This window comes from Lepisma saccharinum, chromosome 1 (genome assembly GCF_977018435.1).
Source record: "Lepisma saccharinum chromosome 1, izLepSacc3.1, whole genome shotgun sequence".
NCBI lineage: Eukaryota > Metazoa > Arthropoda > Insecta > Zygentoma > Lepismatidae > Lepisma > Lepisma saccharinum.
In genome coordinates this window covers 130701145-130728751 of record NC_139229.1, presented here as the reverse complement: position 1 = coordinate 130728751, position 27607 = coordinate 130701145, and the positions used below count along the sequence as shown (strand labels likewise).

Here is a 27607-nt window from a genome sequence, read left to right as displayed (position 1 = left end):
ATACGACAAAATTGATGAAGGGACACACACGAAGAATACCCATAGCCAAGCCGAGATTCGAACCCAGAATATCTGGCTTAGTAGTCAAATCAAATCGTTTTTTATTTTCGAATGTAGGTGGGGTTTACGAGTACTTTTTTTTTAGTTCTCATTCGTCATTTTGCAATCTTTTCCTGTTATTGACATTCTTTTTTTTTTTAGGAATACTGGGCTCTAAAGAAGGAAGAGGTGTGACCCACACCAACCCCAACCCCCTTGAGCACGCCACTGACTGCTACCCCAATTGTCGACGTCACCGCACGTCACTGCATGGCACCCCCTTCCCACCCTCACCCCTAGGGTTGTCAGAGGTGTCTTGAAGTTGAACGGCATTGGCAGTGTCATTATTCATCTTAGCGACCCCGAAAATAAGGGATTCCACACTAATATGGTCGTTTTACATGTCACCCCCTTCCCACTCTCACCCCTAGGGGTGCCAGAGGTGTCTTGAAGTTGAAAGGCATTGGGAGTGTCATTATTCATCTTATCGACCCCGAAAACTAGGGATTCCACACTAATATCGGTCGTTTTACATGTCACCCCCTTCCCACCCTCACCCCTAAAGGTGCCAGAGGTGTCTTGGAGTTGAAAGGCATTGGGAGTGTAATTGTCCATCTTAGTGACCCCGAAAACTATAGATTCCACACTAATATCGGTCGTTTTCGATTATTTTTACATGTCACCCCTTCCCACCCACACCCCTAGGGGTGCCTTACCCCCACAGTATTTCTTTCCATATTGCAAGTGATATGTGTACCAAGTTTCATTGAAATCGCTCCAGGCGTTCGAGAGTTATGGCGGAACAAACAAACAAACACACACACACACACACACACACACACACACACACACATATCCATTTTTATACCGGGTGGTCCAAAAGTCCAAGAACGGTCACATATCGTGAGAAATACACATCGAATCGGAAAACGAAAACTTACGTGTTTCATAAGTGAAACAAAAGTTTCGGGACTTTTGGACCACCCGATATATTGGGTAGATAATGTTTTCAGCATAGCTCTGACATGGCGTATATTATCCTTCTTAAATGAAGTTCTAATGATACAAATTCTTTGTGAATAATTAGAAAATATCGTTGATTGATTAAATAGTGTTTTGAAGTGTATACGACGCCCTTCCCAAGCCTGCACTCAACAATGGTCAGTGGTGTATGAGATTCGAATTCGAACAGTCGATGTCCGTGGCGGAGTGTTTACCACAGCGCTCTACAACGCCAGGAGCCCTTGGTTCGAATCCCTGTCTGGTGATGGATGTTCTTCGTGAGTGTCTCTTCATCATGATATCATCACTCAACCTCATCTACGCAATTAGTCAAGAGTGGCAGGAAAGCGAAGTAAAATAAACAGGATCAATCGAAATCGAACACCGGTAACGAGAATTAATTTTTTACATGTAGGTAAATAATACCATATACTTTGAAACAAGAAAGATGCATTTAATTAACATAAACAACGATAAAAGTGGAATTTCTTTAACAGCACACTAGTCCAGTTTCCGCTCTGAAATCAGGCGGTCTGCTTCCCTCCACCCTGAACCCACTGCACCATGCACCGTGGAGTAGTAGTGGCTGCTGGTGGCTTCACCGGCAAACTGTAGAAACTGAAAGAATTCATGAATTGATAAAATTAGATAAACATATTGGAAATTGTTTTTATCAGTCCCGTCTACTTTGCTCCACTTTTTGACATTAGGTGTAGTGCATGCGTTTCCCGGTGTCAGGCTGGTGCAAGGGAATGACGTTTAAGCAAGTAGACGAATAGCTGTTAATAGTGTTCAAGTTCAGAAGATTCAACAAGTGCCTATCTGCTGCTTCAAAGGTCCATTTGATTAGCACGCACCACTTTACCATACACCACACGTTTCACCGCTCCAGAACGTAGTGCAAACGGTGCAGATACCAAATACACTACTTGACACAAAATCAACGAAGTAGATGAGTCGGTGTTGCACCGTGTAACTAACTAGACGTGCGAGTGCAGATGAGCCAAAACGTACAGTGAACTAGACTGGGATTCGTTATTAAACGGAATGTACTAACATTATGAAAAATATTTTACAATATTGATAAAAAGAGTTTTAAAAGGGAATAATATAAAAATAAAATATAACACTCTTATATAACTGAGAACACACACACAGAGAAAGTAATTATAATGCCCGGTACCATAGGAAAACTCCTTTATTACTGAAGATGCTAGAAATGGAAAAACTGTTGGAAATGTTTGTAATCTAGTGTGCTTGAATTTTCAACGTAAACGACACTCTAATGTGTTCCTTTACAAAACAATATTTTTCTTGCTCTACATTTAATATTGACTCTGATTGCAACATATACAGTTTTCTGAAAGTACATTTTGATTAAAGGAACAGCTTTTGCGGCAAATAAGTGTTAACAAATATTTGAAAAAGCCACATTCATGTCATGTATAACAATCGTCTTAACATTCCGTGGTTTCTCTAGGTTTCTAAATATTTTTTTACAAACTTCCCTGACATTTCTAGTCACAGCTTCATTTATTTTAGTTTTCAATGTTCTCTAGAACTTCAAGGTCAGTGGAAACCTTGTGTTCCACTTCGGAAGATTTATTCTGCCAAATTTGGACTATTTCCTTTGTCCCTCATTTCCCAGAGGTTGCCATGAGACTTGAAACTTAGTTCCACTCTCTAGTTCATATATTTAATGAAAGTAATCATGAGCTCATCTGTTAGTCAAGGAATAAAAAAAGAAATATACTTACAGTCCTTCCATCTCTGTTAAAAATTGGCTCCGCTAGTTTCTCTGCCGATGTGTCTAGTGCATCACTGTCAAGACTTCTGTAACTGTAAGATCCTCGAAAGTGCTCATCTGTAGACCATTTGGACCTGCCGGAGTGAGAAAGGAGGGTCATAGATGGAGTCAGAAGCGGCTTCAAATATGAATGTAATATGCTTATTAGTCAGAGACGAACTCCACGATGTTAATGCAAACAAAACTAGATTACTTATGAGAAATAGTTCCTTTCCTATGTGTTAATTGTGGTGTTATTTTGCCCATGGTCGTATTGGTCGTAGCCGTACAGTTCGTAATATAAGGTCCCACAATTCTACGTAGTATAGGGGCTATCCACCGGAAGGAAGTGACTTCGCGCGGACGCCATACTTGTAGCACAACAACTTCCGGTTCGTAGGCTCACAACATGCCGCTAAAGGGAGCTGAGATTGTGTCATGTATGAAAGGAACGAATGGGTGTGTACAAGGAGGATGTAAACTACGATCAGGGCTAAATATTCTTTCACGGATCTCTCTTCATCCATTTCGTCGAGATCTAGGTGCCAAAGTTATTGCATTCAAGCTGTAAGGCGTAAAAATTGGAAGCCCATTAGCAGGAGTAGACTCCGCAGTAATGACAACGGATGTACAGGACCTGAAAAAAAAAATCCCGTTCCGATCCAAACTTCGGAAAAAATGTTAGAGTTTAAAAGTAGTTTATTCCCTACATATTTTTTTTTGTCCGAAATTTATTGAAATTAGCAGTTTTTATTCCAGAAATGCAAAATAAATCATCACCCGGGGGTGAAATTGTGTGTATAATTAACATTTTTTTTAGTATCGGGTAATGTTGAATATTTTCCGCTCCTATAATCTCCCAATTTAGTCGAGAAATAACATTATTTTTCCCCGTTTTGAACATCAGGACTTTAAAAATACCCCATCCTGTTTCCTTCCCAACCAAAAATTTTGCATCTCGCACCCATTGCACTTCATTAAAGGTAGAAGAGAAATCATTCAAATCTCAATTTTCTCTCTGTTTTGGTAATATGAGCAAAAATATTACTTTTCCTTTCAACAGATGCTCGGTCATAGTCAGATAGGTTACGTGAAGTACACACGAACTGTATTACATTTTTGAGTAACCAGATATTTTTGTGTGTTTGTAACCAGAGAAAATAAATTTTTGTGCAACCAGAGGAAATATTTTTTGGGTAGCCAGAAAATTAAGTGTGGGTACTATTATTAATTTTCGACTTTTGCAATGGAAATCTTTTCAACATTGATAAATAGTGCCTCCCCGATGGCGCAGTGGTAGCGTCGTCGCCTTGTAATCAAGGGGTCTCGGGTTCGATTCCCGTTGGAATCATATAGTGGTTCGGATCCCACTTTAAACTGTAGGTCCAGTCCAGGTTAGCCTTACTGTGCACAAAGTGGACTTAAAACACGAACTCAATCAATCAAATCAACATTGATAGAAAAGAGGTCCTAGGTTTGAACAGAATGGTGAGGCAATGGTGTGTCATTGTGTTTGTCCCATCATTAATTTTTCCAGTTTATTATTCATCTTCATCGTCATGTTTATTTAACACAAATAGCAGAAAATTGACTTAAAATAACAATAAGCGTTTTGTATTTCTGCGTTCAATCAGGAACGAAACCAGCAAGTCTGCATTACCGCATCCCACTGACTCGCCCTGACTGAAGAAGAAAATAAGCTCCTTTTCCCGTTTTTTATATGTTCGTACATCTCGCACTTTTTCACTTAAAACATAAGCATTTAAGCGCTCTCGCTCTGTAGGAAAAATTACTTTCTATTAAATACACGTATGCAGGCTTATCGCCAATGAAACGACGACAGCAAATTGATCTCATCTTGGAATAATGCCGTATTACTTCCTAGTTGCTCATCCAATTGATATGCAAAGGCCTCTATTTTGCCCTGATATCTCTTATTCTCCTTGTCGTCAAGTGCTTTTATATGATCCATTTCATCCGGTATACAAAACGAGAAGAAATGCCACAAGTATGCGCTTGAATTACCCGGCCGCCGTGAACCGGAAGTTGTGCTACAGTTCCACAATCGATTGTGCCATTCGATATGTTTTTGTTTACTCGTAGATAGCCCCTATAGCAGCTTCTTTGAGTGGTATGGCTTTAGTACGTGCATAGCTGTGATTGCAACAACCAATAGGATTTCTTATAAGTTTCGTGTATTTGTTTACATTTACTTCGTTCTTGCGATGGAAATGGAAATCCGTCACTTGGTACTGTATCAAATTATCAAATGCAAGGTGATATTCCTATCTTGGTCACTTCTACCAGCCCATCGCGTAACTCTCATTAGGTCATATTACCTCAGGGAAATCGTCAGTGTGTTGATAGAATGTGATGTGCGGAATGCATCAAATGGAAGACGCCATGTTGATGTTGCAAAAGTGCCATCTAAGTGTCACATGTGCCTGTCTCGGCAAACTGTTTTCCCAGAAAAGAATCATGTCTCGAAAAACCAACCTCATTACTAAAGTTGTGAGAAATGATTGATTGAGATGGTTTTCTTCACACTTTTGGCAAATCGTGCAGATGAAGATGAGATCGTTGAAGGGACAATCACAAAGAACACCCATGCCCAGGTCGAAATTCGAACCCGGGACCCTGGATGGATCTACAGGCGAATTTCAATCTGAGTTGTGTAGATACTTGGAACATAATATAGATTCCTTAAATCTTTCATGTTTCACGTTTTAAGATGAGGATTGTGTATCATCGAGCTGAAAATTTAAAGAATAGCCTTTAGATCACATGGAATGCACACAAGAACATTACCTAATAAAAGCAACAGGTTCCGGGATAACTTGGTTGGGGAGCATTTGTCTCAGTACAGACATCAAAGTTGAAACGATTTCTTCATCTGGAAGAGTCTCTGTCATTCTCGCTGCATCACCGGTAATGAACGTCATCATCAAGGACGGTTTGCTTAGAACGTCACTGAAGTAGGAGATCTCATACTTCCAAGTGGCGATGTTCTGTTCAGAGAGAAGCAAGGAATGAGATTTCGAACGTAACTTTGAAGCTATCACATCATATCCCTGGTTGTCAACTCTGTTTTAGTTACAAAGATCACGTGAAAATACAAACTGGATAATTATTTTAACACTTTTATGTGTAGTATTTGTATACATGGTGCATGGTATATGTGACAATTGAAAAATACAATGTGTAATTAATCTAAATAGAACATTTAGCATTTAATATTAAGCTCTTCTAAATGAACAATTTTTCTATGGAAGTAGCACGTAGTGTATGTACCTACACCTTGGACCGCATTGTTGCAGAGTAATGAGGTTCTGACATCTGGATGGAGAAGTACAAGTTAGATATTCTTGGCTTGAGTGAAATAACGTGGACATACTTTCGAGAGATGGTGGCACATGATTAAATCACATTTCTTGACTCTGGGATAACTGGAGAAAATGCTGAGCATAGGAATGGTGTAGGATTTCTTCTTAGTAGAAATGCGAAGAAAAGCCTTATGGAATGGAATCCTATCTCAGAGAGAGTAATGGTTGCACGTTTTAGAACGAGAATTAGAAATGTAACAATAATCCAATGTTATGCACCAACAGAAACATCAGAGATGTATAAGAAAGAATAATTATACCAAGAACTTAATGCAGTTATACAGAACGTGAAGAATAGAGATGTTGTTATAGTGACGGGAGATGTGAATGCAAAAGTAGGATCAAATAATGAATGATTGTAACAAGCAATGGGAAGGTTTGGATTATGAGATATGAATGAAAATGCAGAGATGTTTATAAATGTTTGTGCATACCATGATTTAGTCATTGGAGGGACTCTCTTTATACATAAAAGATGTCACAAGGTTACATAGGTGTCCCCAGATCATAGCACAAAAAATCAAATTGATCATATTGCTGTTAGTAAAAATTTCAGAAGATTCTTATTAAATGTAAGGAATACTGAGCACAGATATTGGCAGTGACCACCACCTTGTCATCGTCGTCTTCTTTGTTTAGCACACACCGCCTATTAGCGATTTCCTGCCAGAAGTCCTAATTGGTACGTAGAAGTTCATTTTTCTTAAAGAACACCTACACTTTAGTAACACTGTTCTTTTTCTGATATGATGTCTCTAAAGGCGAAACACGTTCGTGTTTTGTTATGTGAAAGTTTGTTTACATTTTAAATCTGTGTTTGTTTACGTTACGATTTTGTGTTTCCGTGCAAAGCTGTACAAGATCCACATGACGTCAGTCCGTGGTTCGTAAAGTAGAGTCGAAAGGGACATCGGAAATGGGATATTCACACGTTGTAATTGATTATAAAGACTATTGGGATGTTTTTGCCGAAGTGTGCATTGGAGAAACAAATGGGTGAGTGATTGTGAAGGTTCTCCACACTGACAGGAAGTTACCGGTACTGTATATGAACTGGGGTGTATAACGACGTGACCGGTACGCATTCGCATGGTAAACACTAAGACTGCATGGGGTAAATTCATGTTTTGAAACCAAGGACATTTGTTTCCGACTTGGGCATGCCACTTATAGGCAGGTACTGGTACTTTGTAGTTGTTGGATGCACCAATCGTTCCATTGTTTTTCTAATTTGATTTTGACCCGTGGGAGAAGGTCAGTATACGGCAGACGCATCGGGGTAACCTGTTCTTTCGTTCTCGCTTGTTTAGCCATTACATCAACGCGATCTTGAAATTTATTGAGGTCACTGTGTGCTCGAATATACGTAAAGGTCGCTGACAGACCCTTTTCTTGAAGTTCTAGCATGGTTCGGAGGATAAGATAGGGAAAGACAGTTAACTTATATGCTGCCCGGCCTGTTCGTGATAGTGCTTGAAGTACACTCAATGCGTCCGTGAGAATTAAAGAGTGATCGAGTCGTAATTCTAGGGCAAGTTGTAATGCTTTAAACATAGCATAACATTCTGCCGAGAAGATATACATATCTGGTGGGAGAGAAAATTGTTGACTGATGGTATGAGATGGTATGTTAAAAGCACATCCCACTCCGTCTGCAGACTTCGACCCGTCAGTATAAATAAAAGTTGATGTGGGCCACAATGCTCGATAGTTTTCGTGTCTGCCATGATCTTCATAATGTATCTCTACTCGGAGTTCTGTGGGAATATTCAGTTGATATATAAGGACCACCACCTTGTAGTTGCATACTTTCAATTTAAGATAACATCAGATGTCAAAAAGTTTGAAACAAGGAAGAAATTGTTTGAGATACAGAAACTACATGATAAAAGAAAGCTACAAGAATTTAAGCTAGAATCATTAAACCGCTTTCAAGCATTCTCCACATTCACAGAAGATGAAAGAGCAACAGCTAGAGATATCGAAGAAACTTGGAACGCTTTTAGAGCTATATCGAAACTATTAAAAAGTTGCTTAGATTTAGGAATTATCAACAGAAAGAATGGATGTCAGAAAATACATGGGAGGAAATAGAAGCTAGAAAACAAGCCAAGAATAAGGTCAATCAAAGCAGAACACGTCAGTAGAAGGCAATAGCACATGCAGAATATACAGAAATAGATAAAAAGAGTGAAAAAAAGTGTTAGAAGAGACAAAAGAAACTGGGTAGATAATCAAGCACAGATAGCTGAAGAAGCAGAAAGAAGAGGCGATTCAAAAGAACCGTATAATAGGTGCCTACTGCGGATAATAAATATAAAATGGCCTGACATAATAACGGGAAGTCACCAGCCAACAACCAATTGATATCCAGATAAGAAAAACGGAAGTTGAAATGGAATGGACATACTCTTCGGAAACCTGCTGAATCCATAGAGAATTGCCTCCCCGATGGCGCAGTGGTAGCGTCGTCGCCTTGTAATCAAGGGGTCCCGGGTTCGATACCCGGTGGAGGCACATAGTGGTTCGGATCCCACTTTAAACTGTAGGTCCAGTCCCGATTAGCCTTGCTGTGTATAAAGTGGACTTAAAATATCAAATCAATCAATCAATCAATCCATAGAGAAATCTGCATGAGACTGGAATCCTTAGGGAAACCGAAGACCTGGAAGATCTGGAAAAAAATCAATTGAAGAAGAAGCCTTGGAAGTATGAAAATCATGGAATAAAAAATTAAGAATATGGCTGTCAACAGGACCAGATGGAGAAGTTTCACAGATGTCCTATGCTCCAAAAGGAGCAACAGAAATTAAATCAAGTAAGTAAGTCAACGAGGCTCTGGCATGTCAAATGTATCGATCAATTCGGCTAAAAGAACTGCTATTAATAGAACAAATAATTCCTCGAAACAGCCTAATCATACTATTGCATTCAGTTTAAGAGAAGTACATAAAATTGCAGAACATTACCTGAGGGTTTACTTCTGTGCTGCTGTCAGCGTCTCCTTCCCACAGCAGACTGAATCCTCTTGTGGTATTGCTCCACCAACGGTGCGGGAACTTGAGAAAGAATTTATTCGCGACTCCAAATCCCAGTCCCTGTAAGCAAGGGTATACTGTAAAGATCACTGACTTAGCAGTACTGTATCCAGGATTCATAATGTGGAAGAGGGAGCTGAACCTGAAGCTGAACCCTATAGCAAAGTGTGGTAAAATTTTCAAACACAAGTGAAGTTTTGTCACTCCGTACATGTATTATTTACTGCTGGTTTGAGAAAGTCAGACAAAAGCAATGATGAAGTAATGATACTCAATGTGCTAATATGTGAAAAATTAAAAAAAGTTTAATATAAAATCACATTTTGTTCATACAGTAAGCAGGTGCCTCAGATTACTCATCTACTATTGCATTTGAGCCCAATCGATCAATACGTTTCAAATTGTTCAATATCTCGGGGTAGCTCCAAATTCTGGTTCTGCTTTCACTACATTTTCGGAGCGAACAAAACTCACAGCAGTTTTTAATACTTCACTTGAACTACGATACAGTACTGAAAACCTTCATATATATATATATATGTATATATCTTAATTAAGGACATGAAGAAGACATGCCTTTTTTTTACACCAGCTGCAGGAAAATTTTGTGCTGAATGTTTCATAGTAGCTAGATATTCCGAAGGGCATGTTTAACATATTTTAACGAGATATTTTTTATAGAATTTTGAAAATATTATTATATTGCGTTAACATTAACGTAATGTATTCAATCTGTCCCAGCATTGGAACATACTTGCCTCATTAATAAAAAGAAAATGTAACTCTAACCCCTGTGCAATGGTAGTTCAAAACAGGCATTATTTTATTTTTGTTTGACTTCGTTTCAATATGACGACCATTTATGTTTTTCGACTTTCGTCATTTTAACTTTTGCACGCAGTTACGATAAAGTTGAAAGGCATTTAAGGAAAATGATAGAAAGTTGGGGTAAAAACATTGTTTTCAGTACATTTAAAGCTACATTTTATGTCCTGTACCTTTTTTTTTTATCATCTCTAATACAAATTCACGTGATTTAAGGCCAAACTATTTTTTTTTTGACGAACGTCAAAGTTTGAGGTCTTTTATAGCAGGGAAGTAATGTGTAATGTCACAGCTATAGGCTCCTAATTTTTTTTAGAGGATAGATATTCATCCAAAGTTTTCACAGGAAATATTTGAGCTCTTTTATTGGTTTTCTCTTTTAGTTGTAGCTCTTTGAAAATGCAAACTTTTTTTTTGAGTATTTGATGTAGGTTGACCTAATGTCTAGCGGTAATATCATGAACTATACAAAATGCTCCAAGTGTTACGTTAATCTACTTCAGACATAAAAAAAACCCTCTTTTTTGTGGCGATTGTCCTTCATGTGGGTACTTACTTTAATGGCGTTTAATTTCTCGTTCGGCAATCCTGGTTCGAACATCGATTCTGCCTTTTCTTTTAGCACACCCAGTGACATAGTTACTATGACGTGACTGGCGTTATACGTGCTCCCGTCTTTGCATTCTATGGTGGCTTGGTTCGATGCTGTATCGTTCCATATGATTTTAGTCACTTCCTTTCCTAAATGTATCTTCTCCTCCAAAGGCAGAGCGTTCTCTGGGTAGGGATATTTTTTCTGCAAAAGTGAAACTAAATTAAAGTTGACAAAAGGCCCTTGTGCCTAGATGGAGATTGACACAAGCATTTTTACGTTTTAGGAGATTTGGAGGAGGGGTGGTTGAAGAGAAAGGGGGTATATTTATTAGGGGCGGAACCGAGACGAGTCCTGCCTTGTTCTTTGACTCCTTTTCTCAAGTTGCAAATGTCTGCCTCGTTCTCAGTGCCACCTCGCGTCTCGAAATAGAGTGACAAACATGTAAGAAACATTTATTAAATTTGTTAACAATGCAAGTATTTGAAGCAAATGAAATCCCATAATACGTGTCACATATCAATCAGTGGCATATTCTATGTTCAAAACCGGGGCTATCCTACCACAGGCAAACAGAAATTTTCTGAGTTGGGGCCCCTTTCTCATTCACTTTTTTTTTATGATTTTGAAGTGTTGTGACATTGCGATTAAAAATACGTACCTCGCAAATAATTATGAAAATGTATCATCAGCGAGGAAAGTGTGTTTCATGCGTATTTATGAAAAAAAATAGCGACCGTCTATGTTGTCAAATATTTTTGTTGGTCTACAAGCGAGTATAAAATGTAACATTGTGTAAACTTATCACCTTCAATACTATATTTGAACAGGAACTTCATTCTTCTCTCCTTTCGGGTAAATTTCATGGTCACGTATTCAGAAAATGTTTCTTCTGAAAACGAGTTTTCAGAAGAATGCTTTTCTCGATCAATAGAACAGCCAAATTGCTCAAACTGTGCTGAGATATGATTTAATCCTCTTAAGAGCAGAGAAACGTCTTTCAGCCGTCGCAACAAAAACACAATTCACTCACTCACTACACCACACACACGCTCTGCGTTAAAAAAAAAAAAATCCGCTCACTGACGAAACAATTTTCTTAGAACATACATACACGTATATGAATATTTTCTAATCGATTTTTCTTCCTTATTTTAGTCGCTGAGTCTTGGGTTTCGCAGATAGTCCACAATATACGCCCCCTTATATATGAATTAAATGAGAAGTTGCATGGAACAGCTAGATTTTATTTAGAAGAAATTTCCGTACATTTTCCGTTCTAATTTATTCATAAAACGAGATTAGAACCTAGGACAGTATGTCACGGTCTCTTCTCGAACTTACAGGCATCTGCCTCGCTTTAGGTATCGTCTCGACAAATACCGTAGCGTCTCGTCTCATTGTCGTCTTGTTTCGAGACGAGGTAGAGACATGTCCTGCTACCTCCCCTAATTTTATTCTTCCTTCACAAAGAAATGATATCGGGTGGGGGCACGCAGATTCTGTCCGTGGCGATTAGCCAATGGTAGCAGTGCAACGTTGTACAGTTAGGAAACTTCGGCGCGCAAGTTAATCGCAGTGTTCTATATTTTCCGTGCGCGCAAGAAGTTTTCATGAAACTCGCCACTTTAAGGTTCACCATAAGATGGGACAAGACATTTAGAACCTGACTGTCTAAGTCCCATAAATTTCCGTTACCTATAGCCGGAGTTATCGTTTCTTGAAGAAGCACTAGCAAACAGCACGTCTCAACACCCAATTACCCTTTCATTTTCCTTCCCTCTGTTTTTCGTTGCCACCGTTTTGACACAACTGAGTTGTTGTGTTTCTTTGAGAAAACAATGGGTGTTAAATTCGTCTCAATATACACAATGAGCCTTCATTGTCGCGGGCGTTCTCGAACATTGCGAGTCTGAGTCATTTGAGTTCTTATATGCTTCTATGCAGTAATATGATATTATAATCCTGTATAGAAATATTATTCACTATATTATTTCACTGTACTCATATATACTGTGTATGCATTATATATAAAAGTTGAATATTGGACACAGCGAATTCTCTGTCTTTCCCTTTCGCTAGCAGTTACTTTGGCAACACCGCAATAGCAATGGCTGCGTATTGGCTTAACTCATGTTCCTTCTAAAAGAGTACATGGTATAGTAGACCAGTGAATGTTAATGATGATCATAGGCTCCGACTTTGGCAGAACAAGACACTTTCTGCCATCATTTGGGGCTGTATATATTTTTGCTCTTCCAATACATCCACAGAGAATAATTATTATGTATAAAAAACGGTGGCAAACCATCTATCCCTAAAGCATCTTTCCGATATTTTTAAAAAATATTCGTGAATTTTTTTCAATCCCTACTAATACTTTTCATTACACACCCACACTCACAGTCCCCATAATTATGTATGTGTTTGGAGTTTACATCAATCTGTGATTCCACATACGTTATTTGAGGTCTGCATCGCTGATGAGGATGTAAAAAAATAAGCTTTGTACTGGCATTTCGACAAAAAATATGTAAAATTAAATGAATTTGAGAGAAGCAAATCAACATAACTACAGAACGATCAGAGATTTAAATCAGGCCAGGTTGTTAGATCTGATTATTTCAAAGATTTGAAACGCTTACCATCAAAATGTGAAGCAGCGTCGTATAGTTTGTCCTCCAACTCATATCTCCTCCAGCGGAATACCAATACTCTGTGAAGGTAGTGGTGGACAATTGGTTCCAGTCATCACACCCGTCGACATTGTTTATCAACCTGTGGAACCACCCGAGGAACATTGTTCCGTTCCTGATGTCCTCTTCGCTGGTCATGCCTTGTTGCACCAATATCTTGTGGAATCTTAAAGAGGCGCATTAAAAGATAATAAAAATTCTACTTGGTGAAATCCAAGAAAATATGAAAGAAAAGGTAACACAACGCGATCTGCTGATTGCTTTCTGCCAATTTTAGTTATAAAATAGATATTTGTTGATGTGGAGTGACATACCTCTATGGTCAAGAATGTTGTTAGGATGGGCTATCTGCTCCTGTGCTTTCCCCCCTTCGTTTCACTGTTTCTTTCTGCCTGATTTAATCTTCGTTCATTCTCTCCTCTTATCATCGAGGGCCTACCAGATGGCGTAGTGTTAACGCTGTTATCTTGAAACATAGATCAAGATATCGATTCCCGGTGGAGGGATATTGCACAGTGTTTCGGATCCCATTTAAACTGTGTGGCCGGTTCCTATTAGCTTATGTGAGCATTGGCGTACTCATGGGGGAGTTGATGGGCTTACAACCCCTACCGAAATTTTGAGAAAATCATAGTTTGCAAAAAGGGAGTAAAGAACACACGAAAAACAAAGTGGGAAATGTAAATTCTCCTAAAGAAAACTCCCGATTACCAGTCTTGTCTTTCAACAACTTACGAAATATTTCATACTGTATACTGACCCTACCTAGAATGGAGCTATGTGATGTCCACTTTAACAATTACAGTCCTCCCCCGGAAAAGAAATCATACGTACGCTCATGTTTTGATTTAGTTGTTATTTTAATTAAGTCCACTGCATGCATAGTAAGGCTAATCGGAACTGGATTTTTTGATTTTGATTTTAAAATTGTGGGAGCGTCTTCACTTAGGCTATTTTGCTCCCGTCACATTATACGGGGGCCAGCCCCTTATCATTACAAAGAACAACTCTAACGTTGCATAATTAAAAATCTTAAAATGTTCTGACTTCTGTTAAAAGCTGAGGCTGTAAACGGGCACTCAGCACACATAAGGACAACAGGACAATACAAACAAAATTATACTGGCCATGGGGCCAGTCGCCAGAGCCTCGTTAGTCTTCAGTCCAGGGTGTACTAACGTGGAAGTGAGGTTGACATTTGGGTGCACTACGTGGAAGGTCACCCCTTACACCCCAAATCGGAACTGGACCTACAGTTTAAAGTGAGATCCGAACCACAATATGCCTCCACCGGGTATCGAACCTGGGACCCCTTGATCACAAGCTCTACGCAATCGGGGAGGTCTAGTACGCTGATGTACAAAGTGAGTTTAAATAAAGAAAAATATTCTCTTGCACTGTTTATTTATTTTTCTCTTTCATTTTGCTTCCATCTGTCTTTCTTTCTGTCCAAATCTTCTGTAACTCTCAATTTATTACTTTCTATCTCCCATTTAATCCCTCTTTTCTGCTTCTTCTCTCTCCAATTCCAATTATATTATTCTTTACTTTTCTCCTATCCCTTCCATTCTATCAATTTCTTCCTTTCTCGTCTCTTCTCTTCATGATTTTGTTTGAAAATTTCTCACATTGGCTACTATGATGGGCTAATCTAATTTATGGAAGTCTAGATCCCACTTTTGGCGACGCCCGTAGCTTGAGCACCCTTGAAATATCCTGGAGTCAAAAAGTTTCCGTAGAAATATCTAGAGGGCGGTTTGTTACGCTCAAAAAATTGGCAAATTATGCACTGAAATTGCCACAATGTGTATTAAATTTTAGAAATTTCTCGTAAAGGCGTTTTCAAGCCATATTCAAGATATGACCGCGTATAAAATGAAAGCTGAAAAATGTAGAAATAACGCATGAGCTATTACAGTGCGTAGAGGTAATCGTTATCAATGAAGCTTGTTCGATCTTATTACACTACATAAGTTACATGTAGTGGTTACAGATACCAAAGTAAGGCTTTGGTCTGAGTTTCCAGCAAGTTAATAATTCATTTAAAATGTCATAACTTTGAAACTTAACCTTAAAATTGATATTTTAAAGAATGTTACAATAGATAGAAACATGTCGAGTGAACTAAGATGAGCAATTTTAGTACTATACCGTATGTTTTGATGATCTTGAAACGAATAAAGCCGTCACAACGGCTATGTGATTACTCATAGTTTTATATATTCATTGTGAACGACAGTTGATAGCATATTGGACGGAGTATATTGTATCTACTAATGTCGGTTGATGACTGCCCGAACGCCGGAATCGCAATCAATCCGCCATGGAAAGTTGGTTGGTTCAGACACGAATCGCGGCAGTGGAGGCGTTCATCCGAACAGGTTCCATTCTCGAGACGCAGAGGGCACTGCTACTCTCCGATGAGGATCTGCATAAACCCCGTGCGATAGCGGCATAGCATATGGAAGAACGGAGTGCCATTGTCTGTATACAAAATCAGACGTCTCTAGGTCGGAGGACATATTCTCCGTCGAACTGATGTTTCTCAGTGCAGAACCCGCTGCCCTGCATCTTCTGAATGGAATCTCTTAGGATGATCACTGTCGCGATTCGTGTCCGAACCGGCCAACGTTCCATGTCCGACTGTTTCGGAGAATTATAGCTTTCAAACATGGGAGATTCTTACGCATGCATCTCTGCGTTCGACAGGGTTATCTACTGAGATTGGTAGATGCAATATACACCAGCTTTTCTTTATGTACTGTGCTGGTTTCCATAAGAAACCTTTGCAAAAACAAAATGGTTGTAAACAAGAGACGTGACTCTAGTGAAAATTTCATATGCACAGATTACATGTATTAGCAAGGAAGTGAATGGATTTCTTAGCTTATTCATGCAGAACACTCTTGTAGAGAGTGATTATCACCACACTGTTGGAAACATTAGTCAATTCTTGCTATCGGTACTTACTCAGATGTGTAAAAGGATCCTACAGATTTATAGAGGCTGCTGACGCCTTCGAAGGGAAGTTCTTCCAACTCCTTCAACATGTCATCGAAGACTGAAGCATTATCCGTGTTCACTATCTTCCCACTGGAAGTGACGTAGGTACTACCTGAGAAGTAATACTCTGCGCTGGTTTCATTATTTGTCCAGTCGCAAGAGACTATGTCGTCGTCCACGGTGAGAAGTTCGTAAGGTTCGACCAGCTCGTAGACAATGTTGTTGGATTTCCCGTGCACCCACTGTGCACCCATTTCCACCGATTCACCATCACCTATGGGGAAAGAAAATGCAGCTGCGTTACTGTGGAACCACGATATGCTCAAACTCGAGATCTTCGGTGGCCAATTTTATCGTTGTAACTTCCACAGTTTCATAAATACACATTCTTCCATTTAATATTTTTATGTCGTAATTTTTCCACAAAATGTATTTTCATTTGTATTTATTAGCGATAGGTCTTGACAATACAGATTGTACTATCAACAAATTGTTGACCATCATTGGTAGACATATGAGCAGACTGAACGAGATATTCAATTGTCCATTCATTGTACCTACTAGAAACTGATATTTCTTTCAGTCTCCTAAATTTTAATGTGGTGTCTGTATGAGTTTATGATTGATAAATTTATTTTTATTTTGATTGATTCATTTTACTTTGCTTTTCTGCCACTTTTGGCTAATCTCGACGATGAGGATGAGTGATGATATGACGAAAATGATGAAGGGATACTCACAAAGAACACCAATGCCCAGGCTGGGATTTGAAACCCAGGACTCCTGGCGTCGTAGCGCGCTGTGCTAACCACTCCGCCACGGAAACCGCCAGTAATTTATGAGATCAGTAGATATTGTATCTAGTGTTAAAATAGACAGTCATGTGGGCAGAGCAATCGAGAATATTTTGTAGAATTAAGTTTATTATTGTTTCTTTGTACATTCGGTACACCCAAAGGTACTTGTTACATGTTCAAATTATAGATATTTTCCAGTCGAGAAACGACATCATTAACTTGCTAAATTAGCAAGTGGAATTTGCTTACCAAACGGGACTGTATGGATTCTTCCTCCGATTCTATTTTCCGCTTCCAGAATGATGACGTCATCAATACCATTTTCCAGTAACCGTGTTGCAGCGGCTATTCCGGATGGTCCAGCACCAATTATCACCACATCTATGCTTGCGACACTAATGGTTGGATAGAAAGAACATTATTAGATGATTTCACACTATCGACTTGAAGCACAACATAATGTGTTTTAAAGATTCGGGGAGATTTTACAAATGAATGAAGTGTTATAGATTTTTCTTAGTCTGTTTCAGAATTACAAGAATGAGTGATGATTAGATGAAATTGATGAAGGTACACTACACTCAATGTGAGAAATGCAAAGTTGTTTTTTGGCATTAGACACAGGTGCCACTTGAACTACATTCCTATTTAAAATTTTTGAACCCATCCCCCACAAAGCACCCCGTTACAGGAGCACCACCAATTTTCAAAATTTCACCTCGACCCATACGTTGCTTTTTCACAAGGCGACAAAGATTTTACGTTTTGATATCAGTTTTCAAGATATTAACCTACTACGAAGTTACTCATTGAAACCACGAACTTTTTTGGGGCGCCCATTTGAAAATTCCTGAACAAATGAAATAATAGTTTGAAACAAAGTCCGTTGAAAACGAGATCTATCAAACAAAGTGCTATACGTTTTTGTCACAGATTCATCCGAGCTAAAGCCAGCAAGATGCATTTCACAAAATAGTGTAATTTAATTAAACACTAAGGAGAATGCGACATAGAATAATCTTGAAAATAAAACATAGTCATCGTTCACGTCAGTTCCACTTTATGCACAGTAAGGCTAATCGGTACTGGATACAGTACAGTTTAAAGTGGGATCCGAACCACTATAGCTGAATTACGAATGATCAATCAACATTATAGTTGGAGCCAAGATGGCTACCCTGCGATTGCAGTACTGTAGTGCCTTTGCCTATTCTAAATTAGTAAGTATTCTGTGAAGGATGGTGATCGACACTGTGACAAGATCTCTCTCAGCTCTGTTTAATTTATTTAAAGCAACGCAACACTTTATGACTTACCTACACAGTCTTCTAATTCCGTGTTATTTTGTCCAAAGCATAACACCTATCTATGGAAGCTGCAGTGTGTCCCGAAACTAGAAAATTTGGTGAACTATTTTTATTTTCTATCAAAGTATTGTTAAGTTGGCCATGATAAATCATTCCATGGCCGCATTGTACGAATATGTGCTAACATCCTTCTTCTCAAACCCTCATTCTATTTTGACACATATCCGGTGAAAAACTAGTGATACCCTCACCTCAACATATTAGCTGTGGAGCGTTTTTTTTTAGTAACTAAAACTACAATTTCAAAAAATTTAGAGAACCTTTTGTTTCCAAGCATATAATAATTCAAAATTCACACTTCAAGACCAGTAGCCTTGCAAGGGTTCATAATAGATGGAACTAATTCTTATTTAACTACCATCTTAAGGATAGCAGTTCATAATTTGAAAAAAAAGAAAGAAAAAGGTTAACTTATCGTAGAAAAGAAAATGTCACTTATAACGAACGCAACATGACTTAGTGAGAAAATTGCATTAGTATTTCGTTATTTTACCCCTAATTTTGACATGGCAGACCTATACATTTGCTGTTGCTTGAAAGCCAATGATCTAAGGAGGTAACAATAAGACAAGAAGGAGGGTTTATTTACTCTCAATCTCAGTAACATCACAGTTATTTCAGTGTAGCATAAACAGACTTGATAACACTCTATTTAGTAGAAGGAGGATAATTTATCATGGGGCACAGGTAGAATGTATGATTTACACACACAAAAAAAAAAACAACTTAAATGTCTTCGCTGTGCTCACGATTCGAACCTAGGACCTGCGGATTCATACGCTAACAACTCTACCGCGAAATCTGACAAGGCAACCATTGAACTATTTGTTACAGTTGCACTTCTTTCGAAAACTGCTACCGAGAGGAATTCAAATGTGTTCTCACGTTTTGAATCCGTCTGTTTTTGAGAAAGCTGTGAAGCTTTAAATTGCCAATTAAAAATTAACTTTGGACCTCTATTCGACTGTTTAACCTTCCTAGCATGGCATACATGATTTATCATGACATCATGATATTGGGTTAGTGCTGTACCACCTGGTTTAAAAATTTAAGATCTTTCTTTTCACAGGAGTGAAAGTAATTTTGTTGACGCAGGCAGCGTTGGTAAACCTATCGGCATGCACGTAGGCAGACGAATGCTATTTTGATTGACAAATTCTGCCTCAAGTCTCTCAAAATAATCATAGGTATTGCTTTCCCCTTTATTAAAAATCGTCTTTAGGGTGTAACATGGACACTGGACAATACCAGCCGCAGGATAGGCATGGAGACATGGTAAATACAGTACCCTGGACCTGTTACCAAAAATGTTCAAATGAATCCAAGAGATCTGATGTTATTATTCATTGTTTTTTTTTTTTTACTAATGGCTACATATCCTAACACAACGTTTCTAGAGAGCACCTCTTCTCTCGCCTTCAGGTGAACAATTCTTTTTGCTGTAGGTTGGGAACGAATCTATGACCTAGTTTCTCTTAGAAATATGATAATAAGCAGTATATTTAATAAGCAGTTAATTGATGTTCTAATTACATTATGGTTCCTGTCTTGATTTCTTTCACCACTAATTTGATAATTAGTAATTCTAGTACTTGATGGGAATAAATAACATTGCACGAAATAACTTCATAAAAATTAGAAATAACGTATCAAGTCTATTGTAATATATGAAGCCATACCAATCGACCTAAAGTTACTTGTTCGGAGAGATTGCTATGCTCGATGGTAATATCTCTAACTATTGAAAGAGCCGATTTCCGTGATGGAGTAATTAGCACAGCGCACTACGACGCCATGGACCACGGGTTCGAATCCCGGCCTGGGCATGGCTGTTCTTCGTGAGTGTCCCTTCATCAATTTCACCATAGCTATCATCACTCATCCTCGTCTTCGCGATTAGCCAAAAGTGGCAGAAAAGCGAAGTAAAATAAACCAAATCAATCAATGAAACTAATGAATGTTTGCATTTTCGAAAACAAATTGGAACAGATTAAAATGAGATAAATTACACCGTGAAAAATGAAAAGGATACATAAATGTCGTACCAAAAGAATACAGAAGGAAAAAATATTGAAAATTTTCACGGAATTTTTCTTTTCACAATTTGAAACAATGGTACAATTTGCAATTGTACGAAGGTGACAGAAAGTAGAAAATACCAGGAAGCGTTGCACCAGAATTATTACTTATGTTCAGCATAGTCTGGGGAAGAATTTTAACACACAATCTGCAAGAAGTTTCGGAAACGAAACAAATAGGACAAAACTGAAAACGTCGGGGATATCTGTTTCTGAACGCGAAGCATTTGTCCTGGTTTCCCGAGTTGCCCTCTCTAGTATATGGGATAGCCACACGGATACAAGTATAATCTTAGGTTTCGTTAATCCTTAACAGTAGGGACAACATTCCTGTTACTTTTGATCCCATCTCTTACTTCCACCTAATTATTAACTTACATTACACAATACCAGTATCAGATGTCAGAGACTTCTTACACGTGTGTTTATTTGCTTGTGAAGGACGAAACTTGACAAGCAGTTACTTACTTGAACGTAAGTACTAAGAATATCTTAATATAGATTGGAACATGGCCCATGTGATAATGAGTTGTCTATGCGTTGTTGTTTAGATGGTTCTCGTTAACGCACGTCGTGTTACATAACGCTAGTAAAGCGTTGAGTGAGTGGCCATGTGGGATGCATGAACAAATGACGGAATGTAATTACATTTCTACTCGAATAGTATTATGTGTTATCGGTTTGGTAAACTAAGACGGAAGTGAATGAAGGACATAAATACAAAGGGAAAGCTTGTGGGAAAAAACAGCTGACTTTTCATGAAGACGTACAAATTGATCCGGATGGAACCGATAGGTCGTCTGCATACTTCAGTAACTTTTTTACCTTGTGAGTGTTAGCCCAGCCTCATGTCTGCAAGCATCATTAGCTTTGAATTGATGTTTGTGTTTGGGAGGCATGCTCTATAATGCACCAATATCTGACATATACATAACACATTTTCCATTTTTTTTTGCTGCGGAGTGGAGAGGGGACGTCCTCTCCCATCTCCCGTCAACGACGTGTACCCACGTAAATAGCAAACATGAGACATTTCAAACATCAATATATACATATATATATCAGTGTTATAGAAACGAACGGGCAGGCATGCATGCACACGCACACAGAGAGAGAGAGAAAGAGAGAGAGAGGGGGAGGTGTAGGAAGAAAGTAAATAGAGGGATACAGAAATAGCTAAAGAATGATGTAGAGAAATAACGACAGAGATATTGAGGATAGAGAGAGAGAGAGAGGGGGGAAGAATAAGGAGAAGAAGAAGGAATAGAAAGAAATGCTTATCTAGGTCTTGTGACGGTGTAGGCTGTTTAGGGGACCTCGTTTTGAGGAAACTCCCGCTTGAGACAGATGGACCTCGAACTTGAAGTAATATATTTTTTTCACATGGTGGTCGATGGAACTCCATATTTCTCTTTAAAAATAATGCAATTCTAGAATTATTTTGCCCCTTTCAACTTTTCATGGCTGAAAATGTCAAAAATATAATTTTTCATTTGATGCACTTCCCTAACACTTGCAGGCCACTGTGTGTTCACTAGGCTGTAACTTCTTTTCCCGGAATACTACTGTTTTCAATAACACAGCTACGTCGGAATTTGATAACAGTATTATTTGTGATTACCTACATCGGCGATAACCAGACATGGGCTCGCGGGGTCGCAGATTGAGCCTCTCTCGAAATTTTGGAAGAAATTGCAAGTTTCTTCAAAACTCAAAGTAGCCTTCGTTTATAAATGTTGGCTCATAATTTGATGCTATGCAGGGGAACCACATACAAATTTTGCATCTGTTGCAACCTTAGTTTCCTCAATCACAAAAACGCCAAAAAACAGTAATCGTTGCCAGAAATTGCTTACAAGTTGAAGTGGAAAATATTACATGTTAAACAGATTCTCATGGATACAAAGTCGCTAAATAATGTAGTATTTTAGGAAATAATTTCAATGTTTCTCGTAGATTTCATCACATTTCGCACATATTCTGTAAAGGTTGCAACAAACTATCTTCTGTGTAATTTTTTTAAAATATTATTTTTCGCTATCAATTTTGCAACACGCTGTTTTCTTCTTTTATAAAAAAAATCCATGTGGGACTTTGGATGCATACGTCCCTATGTGCCTTCATGGAAAGGTTCAATGAACAAGTGACAGCTTTACCTTTTGTTTATGACCTCTAAATAAAGCAATGAGAAAACGATGAAGTACAGCCGTCGCCTTGTAATCAAGAGGTCCCGAGTTCGATACCCGGTGGACAAACAAAGTGGTACAGATCGCACTTTAATCTGTGGGTCCAGTCCCGATTAGCCTTTCTGTGTATGTGGTGGACTTAATAAGAAACACACTCAAACAAACCCAAAACGATGAAAACAAAGCAAGGAAGGTGAAGGTAATTATGAGAAAGGTGTCTTAATATAATTTTAGGGAGCATAAGGATGAAATAGCACCGAAGTGACTGCAATTTGGACATTGGTGAAAAAGGATATTTGTGCAAAAATATAGGTGTTTGAGGCGGACGCGGATCCACGGGAAGGGCGATTGCTCCTGCCATGTGCTATATATATATATATATATATATATATATATATATATATATATATATATATATATATATATATATATATATATATATATATATATATATATATAAAACTTGAGTCGCGGTAGCTCAGTCGTTGGGGCGTCTGACTACCATGCGAGAGACCCGAGTTCGATCCCCGGCGGGGGAGGACCGGGATTTTTTCCACCTGTTCAAGCGGTTCCGGCGCCCACCCTGCATCGTATCAAGTGAAACGTACTTCCATTTTTCCTACCTACTCGGAAGCGAGTTGGAAACTCTTCATTACTCCTGTATAGATAAGAAATTGAGGGAGGGCAGTAGCAGACAAGGCCATCACGCAAACTTGTTTCCGGCAAGCTTTCTGTTGGAGGCTTAGCAGTTAGTGGAAGAATTTTGTGTTCCTACCACCCTCCCCCGACTCTCTCTCTCTTTGGATTGAGAAACAGGGTGCGACGATAAAGCTTTATTTGAAGATGGTAATAATAATAATAATAATAATAATAATAATAATATCCCGTGGCGCAACAGTCCCTGAGGGCAAGGTCCTACCTACCGACTGCTGGACTCACTTATACCTGCCGAGGTCGGAATTATGGGGTGACGTGTGGTCAGCAAGACAAGCCTTCAGTCGTTGTAGGTTTCCGTGACCGCGTCACGCTACTCATTTGTAGCTCCCCAATTTCCTCACGACGGTGGATGGCCACCGGTCCCATACACAAGACCAGGTGTCCCGGGTTTGAATCCCGGTCTGGGCATGGATGTTTGTCAGTGTCCATTCATCAATTTCATCGTATCATCACTCATCCCCACCTTCGCAAATTAGCCAAAAGTGGCACAAAAAGCAAAGCAAAATAAAAGTAAATCAATCAATCAATTGTTAGGGCAGAACCACATATCACACAATACAGGTGAAAGTATTGTTGGTTGACGTGAATTGTTAATATGCCTACTCTTAAAATACTCTAATATCAGGTTTTCTGTTGCAATTATTATTTTAATCTTGAGCGCCTTCATGACCGAGTGCTTTGCATACTGCCTTATGAAACCGGAGACCCTTTGTTCTATTGATTGATTGATTTGCTTCATTTTAATTCGCTTCTTGCGTCACTTTTGGCTATACGCGACGATTGGAGCCTAATAAACATCATTAAATGATTACGAGATTAATGTACTATCACAAAAAGTGATTCTGATACCTACAAATTTCTTGTGTACATTATTCTGTAATTTTATTTAAAGTGATTTCAAGAAGTGATTTTTTAAAAGAGAATTCCCCAATATAGATCTTGATTTAAAACAAACCACCTTGCTTAACAGAAAGCTGACTTCTGGGCAGCGAATGACACTTTTACTTCACAACATTAGATCTTGCCCTTTCATGTTCAAAAATGAGATTACTGAATCCGCTAAATTTGGGCTGAAAGATACCACCATCCCACACTACCTTCCAGACGTTTTTCCAAAGTTTCAGTTTTGAGAAAGATAGTTCATTTTCCGTGGTTGTTACTCGAAGAGTAGGAAACAAACATAAGGCGATACAGAGAAGACTGGAAGCTAGTGTAGAGCTATCAAGGAGAAGCCACTTTGCAAAAGCACTTGATTTTAGATTTAAGGACATTTCTGGAACGTAAAATTGATCAGGAAATTCGGAAGATAAATCATCTTCGTGCCCGTTACAGAGGGCAATAGTTGAATCTGAAGTTGTAGGAAGGATGAAAGAACTGCTAATATTTTCCATGCCCTTCTTTAGTTGAAAACAAGGGAAGCATTTAAATGCCCTATACCTTGCTCCGTGGCAGTTTGAGGTTCTTTATCATTAACATATTAAAATCGGGTAGGCTATGCAAGGTCACGAGACAAGAAAATCCAAGATAAAGCGCTTTTTATTGAAGAAAATCCAAGATAAAGCGCTTTTTATTGAAGAAAATACTTTTTCGAGGCCCCTGAGGCTTAGAGCTCCCGCCCGCCTCTGATTTGACGTATTCATTCAAATTATAACGATAAACTAGAATACAAAGTCAGATAAAAACAAAAGATTTTAATTTTGTTGCCCACAAAAATTAGCCTTTTCAATTTTTCTCACTTCCATTTATTGCGTTTTTTGTATCAACCTCATGGTTGCCCCTACATGCGCGAGTCCCAGGGTGGTCGCCTACTTCGCCCACCCCTTGTTACGCCAATGGTTTTACAACCTCAAGGCACCTGCGCCTAGCAGAAATTCAAATATTTCTATGCGTGGTGAAACATAATGGCCGTAGGCAACACTGACAGTAGTGCTCGCGACTGACTTCAGGGACTACATCGTGGCTACATCGAGGACCCTGTTATATAGAAAAACCTGGCAGGCATCGAAACCTGGGCATGATGTGCGTGTTGCATATTATTGTAGGCGCGCCTCCTGGAAGACTGGTTTCTTCCGGGTCTTGTGCAGGCCTTTAGACATGACATTCTCTTTTACAATTTTATTTTTCATTTAGATCGTTCGGCGTCCAGGGCCAACTCTCGCCGCACCCTAGCTACGGCTTTGTACTTTACAAGATTATAGGAAAAGAAGAAAATTGCGAGCGAAGCGAGCAAGACAATTTTACGAAATGTATTTTTATTTGTATAAAATTGGAAATCGAAGGGGAGCAATTACCCCTCTCTGCCCCCCTGCAGGTGCTCTTGGCCGGCTGGAAAAAATAATGCAAGAAAAACGTGAAAACTAAATCCATCTTGAGTATCCTTTTGTCCTGCTACTCCTAGATTCTGGGGCCTCCCCGATGGCGCAGGGGTAGCGTCGCCGCCTTGTAATCAAGGACTCCCGGGTTGGATACCCGGTGGAGGCACAAGTAGTTCGGATCCCACTTTAAACTGTAGGTCCAGTCCCGATTAGCCTTAAAGAGGACTTAAAACATCAACTCAACCCAACTCTTAGATTCTGTTATCCTTTCTCTCTTAATTCAATGTTTACCCCCTTGTCCCCCTAGAATTGGTTTCCGTCCAACGTTGGGGGGCAATCTCCCCTGCCCCCCCTGTGGTTGCAAAATACTTGATTTTCTTTAAGAGCTTTATATCGTTTAATAACGGCGATAAGATTCCTCTATACCCTAAATTTCCAGATGAAAGTATAATATAGGGACATAGACGTCTGGAAGGGAGGCAAGGATGGTCACATCTCACCTTTAGAAACTAATGTAAACCTAAAAGCATATATTTCACACGTATAATTTGGTTTTCAGTCATAGTAATTTACATTAATTATTATAATGGGGATGCAGGAATGCATTATTTCGAATTTAAGTGGTGTTTTTGAGGGGGCAACACCATTTCCGGGGTAATATGCCCCTGGAAAAATACCTTGCTTGTCCCTCCCTGGAAAAAATCTGCAGACATCCATGATTAGGGAGGGGGCATTTGCCCCCAACCTTGCCCCCCGTGGGCACGTCTATGGATGGATTCTTTGTAAATACTGTATCATCAAACATCAATTTCTCAGGTTTGATACTCGTTGTAGGCACATAGTGGTTCAGATCCCACTTTAAACTGTAGGCCCAGTTCGATTAACCTATCTGTGTATAAAAGTGAACTTAAACACTCAAAATTCGTCAAACATCAATTACCATTATCATCCTTATTAATATTATTAAATTTGATTCTAATTCTGAGTTCAGGTCTTCTCTTAGTTATCTACATTTCAAATCAAGATTATATAAATAAATAAGTAATAACCCTAATGCTTTATGTGTATTTTTACATTTTTGTCTCTACCAGGTGGAGTTAATTCTAGAGAAAAGGTCATTGTTTCTTCGTTTGCCCACGTTTCGTTGTATCTTTATATTGATAGAAAATAATAAGCACCCTTTACTTATCCGGAATTCGATCCCAGTATCCATATTTTCACCCTGTGCACGTTAACCCCTGTAGACCACGGAGTAGTGCCACATACTGTTTACATAAAACATATGTAAATATTGGTTTGAATGGTCTTTGCTGGAAAATCATCCCTTCCAAGTGCAACTCCTGGATCCGCCACTGGTTAGAGGTGTGTTGATAAATCACTGTGAGTGAGTGCATAAAATTCAACGGAAGAGCACCATCAATAACGATTATGTAGGCGTACACATAGGTGTATGTTCCCGAACGATAATATTTGACTACATCGGGAGGTGTGTGTAGAGTATAGTATGAGTGTGTGAATATAAACAACAAAAAATCCAGTCACATACCTGCGAAGAAGAGTCGGTATCCAAAGTATCACGCAGAGCCTGCTAATGCTTGCGAAGACGCCGGCCTCCATGTCCTCGGAGGTCGTGTATCTCTTCTCGCTCGACAGGTGAAATGAAGCGCTAAAAAACAGCAACCTCGCCTCACACTCGTCGGCCAGCTGTGTGTGTGTTCGCTGGGCTGTGACGCCGGAATTCAAGGTCCTTTTATTGTTTTTGTTTTATTATCTTGCCTGTAGC

The 27607-nt window shown here is 39.0% G+C and overlaps 1 protein-coding gene across 1 annotated transcript; it reads right to left on the bottom strand.

Moving 5' to 3' along the window:
* Positions 1-1480: 1480 nt before the first annotated feature.
* On the bottom strand, positions 1481-27607 carry LOC145988608 (spermine oxidase-like). The gene is made up of 9 exons (XM_083123611.1): positions 27371-27607; positions 17411-17556; positions 16332-16638; positions 13311-13527; positions 10630-10869; positions 9180-9308; positions 5636-5835; positions 2799-2922; positions 1481-1659 (listed from the first exon to the last, which is right to left on the bottom strand). The coding sequence occupies exons 1-9, from the start codon at positions 27439-27441 to the stop codon at positions 1543-1545; spliced, it is 1551 nt and encodes a 516-aa protein (XP_082979737.1). The 5' UTR covers positions 27442-27607; the 3' UTR covers positions 1481-1542.

What these genes read in the sequence shown, in the direction of transcription:
- LOC145988608 (XM_083123611.1), bottom strand. Translation starts at nt 27,441, where the DNA reads ATGGAGGCCGGCGTCTTCGCAAGCATTAGCAGGCTCTGCGTGATACTT. An exon ending in ATACCGACTCTTCTTCGCAG is followed by an intron (nt 17,557 to 27,370) that starts GTATGTGACTGG and finishes TCCAACCATTAG; the next exon opens with TGTCGCAAGCATAGATGTGG. An exon ending in AATCCATACAGTCCCGTTTG is followed by an intron (nt 16,639 to 17,410) that starts GTAAGCAAATTC and finishes CTTTCCCCATAG; the next exon opens with GTGATGGTGAATCGGTGGAA.